A 9,463-nucleotide genomic window follows, 5' to 3' on the forward strand; every position below is an offset into this window, starting at 1 on the left:
GCGATTACGGAAATTGTCAAAACAATAATTATCTGGTAAAGGGTATCTGTTGTTGTCACTATCACATTGTATGAAATCACATATTTCTCCAGTTCTTGAATTCATGTCTCCACATAATATGATGGAACCTTTTGTAGATAATTCTTCAATGTCACTTTCCAGTTGATGCCATATGTCATTGGTGAAATCTTTACCAAAAGATGAGTGTTCTGGGGGAATATAAATACATCCAATGAATACGTCTTGTCCCATAAATTCATTCTTTACATGAAGCCATATAATGTTACTATCACTTCTAGGTAAAATCTTTATTTTATGTTTTATGTAATCTTTTATGAAAACGCTAATTCCACCAGAAGCGCTTACAGCATTATTTCTTTTCCTTCTAATGAAGTGACAATTTTTTAAGAAACCAGATAGGTATATATCTTTTTTGCTATCTTCATCTAAATGCGTTTCTTGTACAAATATTATATCATGTTCAATTAAATGTTGAGTTACTTTTTCTTCAGTAAATTTATTTATGGTATAACCATCTATTTCTTCTTTATATCCCTTTAAATTCCAAGACATAATCTTAATCAGAACACCGTCTTGCTCACTATAATAATTAGATTTTTGCTTGTTGTATGTAACCATAGTATTATTATTATTATTATTATTTTCAATGTTTATTGTGATAAGATGAAGATTTAAATTAAAATGAAACATATATCCACAGTTTGTGTTTTGTTTTCATCATTTTCATCTTTTCCGTCCATCATTGTTGCTCTTTCTATAGAGTCATTTGTTTTTGTTTCTTTAGTTGTAGTATCCATCATCCACGTAGTACTCGTTTCTTCCGTAGTATTCGTTGTACTCACGGTCGTTGATTTCTCCGTCATATCCACGTTCGTCGATTTCTCTGTCATATCCACAGTCGTCGATTTCTCTGTTATACCCACGGTCGTCGATTTCTCTCTCATATCCACGGTCGTCGATTTCTCTGTCATGTCCATGGTCGTCGATTTCTCGCTCGTATCCACCTTCATCAGTTTCTCTGTCGAATCCATGATACTCGTACTTGTTTCTGTTGTCATGTTCTTGGTACTCATTGAACTCGTATCTTTGGTTCTGACTGGTTCTTCTTCTTCTGTATCCGTTGTATTTATTGTAGTTGTTTATTCTGGCTTCTCCGCTGGACAGATTGTTCTCATTTCTTCTGGTGCTATTATTGTTGTTGCCTTCTCCGATGAATCTGTAGTATCCATTGTTGAAGTTGCCTCTGTTGTATCGATTGCTTTTGTAGCTTCGTCTTTGGTTGTACCTATCTCGTTCATCGTGGTTGTTTCTTCTGGCTTCTCCACTGGGTAGGTTGTTCTCGTTTCTTCTGAAGTTATCATTGTTATTGCTTTCTCCGTTGAATCTGTTGTATCTGTTGTCTCTGTTATGCCCGTTGTTGTAGCTGCCTCTGTTGTATCCGTTGTTGAAGTTTCCTTTGTTGTTTTTGTTGTTCTTGTAGTTTCGTCTTTGGTTGTACCAATCTCTCTCATCGTTTCTTCTTTCCGTTCTGTAGTGGTCTTTACGTTCGTCATCATGGTAGTTGTGTTCGTTGATGATTCTCTTTTCACGGTCGTTGTTTTTGGTTTGAATTTTTTGCCAGAGCACTTTTTCTAAGTGTTGACCCATATTCCTTGCCAAAACTCCCATGCCCCTCTTCGTCGGGTGTATTCCGTCTGGCTTTATTTGCACTGCATTGTCATTGCAGACGAAAGAGGTATTTCTTTTTTCCCTGAAGGTGTCAAAATTCAAGGCGTTGTATACTTCTCTTCTTGCCTCGATGTCATCAAACTTTGTTGGCGCTAATTTGTTTATGACCACATGCGTTGAAGGATACTTTTTGTTTGCCTCATTCACAAATGTTTTGAGTTGGTTGCAAGCTTCCTCCCCTCTTTTTGACTTTAAGTCATTCACTCCACTGGAATTTACGATTGCTTCTGGTGTGGGACACTTCATCTCTTGTATCACTGTGACACATTCAGATAGGGTATTTGCTTGTTTCTTAGTTATCTTCGCTCCAACACGTCGGCCAAGTCGTTCAGGGTCTAGGTCTCTCAAGACCGAATCATGGATGATCAACACCGACGGTAAACCCAAGTCGTCGCTCTCTTCCCTACATTGGGTACAGCTCTCCCCACTTTCGCAATTGCTTTCATCATCAACTAACCGATCCAAAGAACGATCACGGTCATCACCAAATGAGTTATTGGGAGAATCTTCAAGAACACGATCCGTGTTCTTATTCGATGTAGATGACGTAATTTGTGAAGAATTCTTCTTCTTTTTCTTCTTGTTCTTTTCTGACTTTGATTTGACGTCATCATTGTTGATGTTTGGCGATAGAATTCCATTTCTTTCTTGCAAAGTGGGTGTTTCGGAACACATACCTAATTTCACCGTTGGTGTGCTCTGCAAAAAGTCAGCAAATGTTGTTTGTGTATCGCTTTCTCGGGATTTCTGTTGTTTTTCTTCGTTTCTTTTTTTCTCGTGATTTTGTCTCGAGCCTGCCGCGTTTGCCAGGATCACACTGTCAATCCGTTCACGAAGGTTTTTTTCCAAATCATGTACATGTTCTGATAAGTTGATGATTGCAAGTTCCAGATTTTGTATGGTCTTCTTCGTTTCGGAATGTTGCATGCTGATTGAGTCATTGTGCTTGTCTGTGAGCATCGTTTCTTTCTCTTCGTTTTCGTCTTCGTAGCCTTGAACCTGCATGGACTGCATGACCTCGTCGAACACCTTTTCGTCCAACGCATCCTCAGCACATATTTCACATGTGTACTTTCTGGACCGATTTCGTATGTATAAACATACCTGATAAACCGGCATACGCGTGCATTTCACGTGAATTCTCTTGTTGCACTTGGAGCAGTTGATCGTTCGACCTGGTCGTGTGGTCATGCAAATGCATTCATCATGTTCTGGGTCGTTGTTGCCATGGTCATGATGATGTGTGTCTTCGCTTTCTTCTTTTTCTTCCTCCTGGTTTGAGTTTTCATCCCAATCATTCAGTATTCTTTCTTTTCGTTTCGTTTGTTCTTTATCTTCGATATCATTTGAAGCAATAGAAATGTTTTCGCTTACTTCAAGCCCGTTGTCAAAGATGACTGGATTTGAAATCCCTGCTTCCGCCATTGCATTCTTCGCTTCTTCCAAAGTGCTGTACGCTTTGTGAACCGCCTTTTTAAAGCCTGTGACGGATTCTGAAGTAAAGTTCCAATTCTTAAAGATTCCTACCTGTCTTCCTCGACTCACTGCATAAAAATTGTTAGATCCGCGTTTCTTCTTTTTCGGCATCTTGAGAAATTCAAGAGAGCCTTTCACTGTTCACAAAACCATTCGCCATGTTCATGACGTCATGTGTGTGTGTTTGAGGTTGTGTGTGTATATGTGTGTGTGTGTGTGTTTGTGTGTTTGCGTGCGTGCGTGCGTGCGTGTGTGTCCGTTTGTACAGAGAGAAAGACGGACTGACGTACAAACGGACACGCACACATGTGTGTGTGTTCGTGCGTGCGTGCGTGCGTGCAGTGCGTGTGTTTGTGTGTGTATGTGTGTGTGAGTGTGTGTGTGTGTGTGTGTGTGGGTGGGTGTGGGTGGGTGTGTGTGTGCGTGTGTGTGTGCGTGTGTGTACGTACGTGTGTGCGTGTGTGTTTGACAACCCAGACTTTCTGTCTACCACTTTCGTCAATGACCATGACCATGTACAGTTTGCAACATGAATAATGTCCCAAGGCCTTCGTATCACTGTGAAATGAATAATCTCATTTTCAGATCTGGTAATGAAATAATGCAAATATATCTAACACCTACCACTGTGGGTCAGAGACTTGTTCACATCTTATTTCCCTTGTGACATTTTGACTCAGAATATAATTATACGTACATTTCGTATTGTGCACTTCCCTATTGCCCTCAGTTTATCTCTGTCTTTTTGTCTTTCTCTCTTTCTGATTGTCTCTCTCACTTTTTGTCTCTCTTTCTTTGTCTCTTTTTCTTTGTCTTCATTACTTTTTTTTCTTCTCTTTCAGTTTGTCTCTTTTTGTTTGTCTCTCTTTCTGTTTTTTTCTCTTTCGTTTTTGCTCCTGCTGTCAGTCTATGCTACTTTTCTTTAAAACTTTAACCATTGGAAATAATTACATAAGTTTGCCTTTTATCGTGTATAATGGCACCGCGCGCCTAAACAAATACAACATTTGTCCCTGTCCTTTCTTTCTTTCTCTGTCTTTCTTTTTCCGAGTTTTGCGTTTTCATATATTTGACAGCAATGCAGTTTCCTGCTCTTTGGTATTATATCTGCTGCATTTCAATCACTGATTTTGCATATGAATAGGCCAACATGCTTTGTTCTGCAAGACAGACGCTCTGGTTCTGCATGTAAAGTGTTCAAGATTTAGACTGCCTAGACGCTAGGCATTTCACTGCGTCAGTTTTATAGAGTGAGTGTACATGCTGCAGTTGTTCTCATTGAGTCAGAATTGCAGAGTGACTGCACATGCTGAGATGTTGGGTATTACAGTCACGCTTGCCCTGGCGACCACCTCTCAATAACGGCCACCTGCCCTTAATGACCAGGCAAAATGCCCACAAACGATTTTTGTTCTACAATATTATAATTTAACTTTACATAGCGAGCAACTGTCTATTGTTACCACTTTTGATCGGCCCCTCAGGTAGTCGTTATGGACAGGTACTGATTTTCCTCGCACACGCAGGAGAACAGTAACAACAACTGCTGCTGCTACCAGGGGCGGATCACATCAATTTAAGAAGACACATTTGGATCAAAATAAGGACAATTGACCGATCTGGTGCAACCTGAGCAAGCAAATTGCCCAACTACTTTCCAAAATCGTCACTTAGAAGACAAAGGCCGGCTCCCAGGGGGGGTCCGGGGGCTTGCCCCCCCCCCTCCCCCCTCCCCCCCCCCGATAAATTGTTGATACAAATCAAGGTAAATGGAGCAATCTGGTGCAATCAGAGCCATCAGTTTTTCTTTGTTTTCACATTGTTTTCTTTCTCCTTTTGTATGTTTTTATATTTTTTTAGGCTGGGGGGGGGAGGTGGGGGGGTCCGGAAACCCCGGAAACCCCCTCTGGATCCGCCCCTGGCTACTGCCACTAAAACTACTCCTACCATAGGAACAGCAACAGCAACAACAAATACCACAAAGAGAACACACACAAAATCAGAGAAACAACGAGCAACCAAAAATACCAACGACTACTATCCATACTGCCACACAAGCAATTATAGCCACACCTGTCACTATCATTAGCAGCTATTGTGTTTTCAGCGTAGCAATAGGGTCCGATATTTAGACGAGACAAGTATAATGCCGACGAGTCGAAGACGAGTCGCATTATACTTGTTCGAGTCTAAATATCGGACCCTATTGCTACGCTGAAAATACAATAGCGATTATATAGCTGTTCTGACCTTGATTTGTTGTTCCAAACTTACAAAATGACAGTTTTTGCGTCGATGCGTTGATCTCAGGTTTTGATAGCAGACGCCGTTTCTTATGCGCATTAGTTTTGCGCAGGCGCCACACTGACTTTGGAAAAAAATCGATTTGACAACACAGCTGTTAAACAGCTTTTTATTAGTTCATTCGTATACAACAAAAAGAAGTTTGAGGTTTTTTTAATTTTGAACAAGACTACTTATGAAGAAGACCAAAACACAACATCAACGGAAAACTAGAAACAACTGAAGAACTAGGATGCAACAAGGGGAGGAGAAGAGAACAGCTAATCCGTACAACGCGAGCAGACGGCAGCGAAGTTTTCAGTTTGGGTGAATGGCATTTATACTTGTCTTGTCATGAAGCGAACTTTTCAACCTCAGTTATAAACGACTACATGAATGTTAGTGCCATGGGTTGTACATCAATACTTCAGAGGGGAAGTGGGGTATTTAGTGTGGAGTTACGAGATAAGAAAAGCCGAATGCGAAAGTTTGTGTCAGTCGGCAACGGCTGAGCTCACACACAGGCACACAAAAACGGCTGTTCCGTTTTACTCCCCTGCTTGTACTACATCTTTCGACTTTGGGCATTTTGTGGTGTTTAGGGACAGAAAATAATTGGTTTAGTCCTGTTTCATCGGGAAGTTAGCACAAAAGGGTATGCTATCGACATAAATTTGTTAAGCTGAAAAACATTCCCGAGAAGAATTTCAAGTTGTCAGTGTATGCTGAAACATCGTGTGGTGCAGATGGGTAAACCGGAACCATGCGTCTTTGTTATTGCCAATATGCTTTTGGATATTGGCAAAAATGGCCGACTTCCGTAGCATTATGCTATGATGATTGGAAGAGACCATTCAATCACAGCCCCCGAATTCCCCCACGTGTCCATCAGAATAGCTATATTCTGCGCTAATATAGCACATAACCACAATGCTAGCCAATATAGATTGGTAATAAGTGTGTTATGCTAAATTCTAAGTCTGTGGCTCAATTTGTTTTTGTTGTTCTCTGAAAACCCTACGCGTAAATTTGATTTTGGTTGCGTGTATTTCGTCATATGGTTTATGCAACATCCGACGGTATCTTAATTAGCACTCGCGAGCCCGAAGCAATTATAGATTCGCACTCGAAGACCATCATTAACAAGAACCAGTTTATATTTGCTCTTCTGAAGGGACAGCTTTGTATTTGTATTGGTACAGGTGTGTGTGTGTGTGTGTGTGTGTGTGTGTGTGTGTGTGTGTTTGTTAGTGTGTGTGTGTATGTTTGTGTTTGTTAGAGTGTGTGTGTGTGTGTGTGTGTGTGTGTTAGTGTGTGTGTGTTAGTGTGTGTGAATGTGTGTGTGTGTGTGTGTTAGTGTGTGTGAGTGTGTGTGTGTTAGTGTGTGTGTGTGTTTGTTAGTGTGTGTGTGTATGTTTGTGTTTGTTAGAGTGTGTGTGTGTGAGTGTGTGTGTGTGTTTATATGTGTGTGTGTTAGTGTGTGTGTGTTAGTGTGTGTGTACGTTGTGTGTGTGTGTGTGTGTTAGTGTCTGTGTGTGTCTGTGTGATCTAGTTGTCCATATATATATATATATACTAGAGGAATACCCGGCTTCGCCGGGTGAATCGCGAGACAGAGACAGACAGCGTGGCGGTTCGCTGTCTTAGAGCACGTGTGAACATTTACATCCACCAGTGTGCCCACTCAAAGGAAGGCAAGAACATTCAGAGAGACAAAAGCAGCCAGACCCCATCACAAACAGAACTCTACAATCCACAGGTGTTGCCTCCACACACACACACACACACACACACACACACACACACACACACACACACACACACACACACACACACACACACAGAAGCCGTATATATCTATCTATATATATAAATATATAGAGATAGATGACACTGGATTTTTCGATAAATAGATTCGATCTTCGCACTTTTACAGTGAGGACAACTTACGGGTACATGCAAGGAAAGCCCACAACTTCTAAGGCGAACAACTCTGCAGAGCACGGTCAGCTGTGAAGGGCGACCCTGTCACACTCGACCCCCTTTGAATGAACTTTGTCCCCAAAGTTCCGAAACATGGAACCGCCAGGTTGATGGAATGGGACAGCTCGAAAATGATTCAGTGGCCTGAATATTTCATGTCGAGTCCCATCCCTGTCGACGACGTCAAATGTAACCGAGTGCCGAAACACCACAATCACCTTTGAAGGCGAAGTCCTCTCAAGGAGGATTGAGAATGTTAGAGCTTATTTCAAAGCCCTATATTATCTGTTGTGGCTTCTCAAAGGCCAGAACATACACAGACAAAAGCCCGCCAGACCCCATCACAAACAGAACTGTACAATCCACAGGTGTTTCCTCCACACACACACACACACACACACACACACACACACACACACACACACACACACACACATACACACACACACACACACACACACAGAAGCCGTATATATATATATGTATATCTATATCTATAAATATATAGAGATAGATGACAGTGTATTTTTCGCGTGGCTATAAATTGATTCGACCGTTGCACTTTTACAGTGAGAACAACTTACGGGTGCAAAGAAAGCGTTCTGGACAGTGCAGTGACATTCTAAAAATAGTAACGTAGTAACGGGAATGTGGATTGACGCTAAAAATAGTAACGTAGTAACGGGAATATGGATTGACGCCACACGAAGGAAGGGAGGTAAACGCTGAAAACACTGGAGAAGATAAGGAAGAGTTACTGGTAGTGGATCCAGACCAAAAAAAACAAAATCGGTTCAGCGCTGCGCGCTGAGAGCACGTGTTGAAATATCTCATCGACCAGGTTGTGTCCCGGGTGTACCTGAATATGGCCACCAAATTTGAAACAGATCCATCGAGAACCTTGGCCGCGCATCGCGGACAGACACACAGACACACAGACACAAGTCGTATATATATATAGACTAGATGATTACCCGCTTCGCCGGGTACCGGCTTCGCCGGGAAGAAGTAGAGCCGAATACCAGGCTGCGCCTGGGACCCGGCTTTGCCGGGTGTACGCCGGCGCACGAAGGAAAGGAGATAAACGCGCAAAACACTGGAGACCTTCTAAAAATAGTAACGTGCAGTGACCTTCTAAAAATAGTAACGTAGTAACGGGAATATGGATTGACGCCACACGGAGGAAGGGAGATAATCGCGGCGTAAAACCCTGGAGAAGATAAGGAAGAGTTACTGGTAGTGGATCCAGACAACAAAAAAACAAAATCGGTTCAGCGCGCACAGCGCTGCGCGCTGAGAGCACGTGTTGAAATATCTCATCGACCAGGTTGTGTCCAGGGTGTACCTGAATATGATCACCAAATTTGAAACAGATCCATCGAGAACCTTGGCCGCGCATCGCGCACAGACACACAGACAGACAGACAGACACACAGACACTAGTCGTATATGTATATAGATGTATATCTGTTTATCGATATATCTATCTATCTACCTACCTACCTGTTGACTTACCTATCTATATATCCAACTATTTTTTCCATCAAACTTGCCCTCAGTCATTTTAATTTTCATAACTTTATTGTTCCATCGCTCGGAAATTCGGGTCGCTTCCTCCCAGTGGAAAGCTAGCTGCAATGGAGTCGCGCTACCCAGGTGTCTGCCTATTTAGTTGTATTCAGCCACCTGCACTTGTTGCAGAATGACCAAGGTCTTTTACGTGCCATTGTGGTGACACGGGGGTGGGACATGGCTTCCGTCTCTGGGTCTGCACATAAAGTTGACCCGTGTCCGTCCCGGCCCGAATTCGAACCTGCGACCTTCCAAACACAAATCCAGTGCTTTACAAACTGAGCTACAGGGCCCCTGTACTGCATCTACCCATCTATCTGTCTGCTGCAGTCGTCTTCGTTTTTGCTTGTTATCTTCCAATTGTTTCCTTCTCTCTGCTTGAAGCAATGAATCTCTCTCT

At 42.1% G+C, this 9,463-nt stretch overlaps 1 protein-coding gene across 1 annotated transcript; it reads right to left on the reverse strand.

Moving 5' to 3' along the window:
• Nucleotides 1–801: 801 nt before the first annotated feature.
• LOC138954272 (GATA zinc finger domain-containing protein 4-like) lies at nucleotides 802–1,668 on the reverse strand. Its single transcript, XM_070326155.1, has one exon. The coding sequence runs from the start codon at nucleotides 1,666–1,668 to the stop codon at nucleotides 802–804; it is 867 nt and encodes a 288-aa protein (XP_070182256.1).
• Nucleotides 1,669–9,463: the final 7,795 nt, after the last annotated feature.

This window comes from Littorina saxatilis, unplaced genomic scaffold (genome assembly GCF_037325665.1).
Source record: "Littorina saxatilis isolate snail1 unplaced genomic scaffold, US_GU_Lsax_2.0 scaffold_2849, whole genome shotgun sequence".
Taxonomy (NCBI): Eukaryota; Metazoa; Mollusca; class Gastropoda; order Littorinimorpha; family Littorinidae; genus Littorina; species Littorina saxatilis.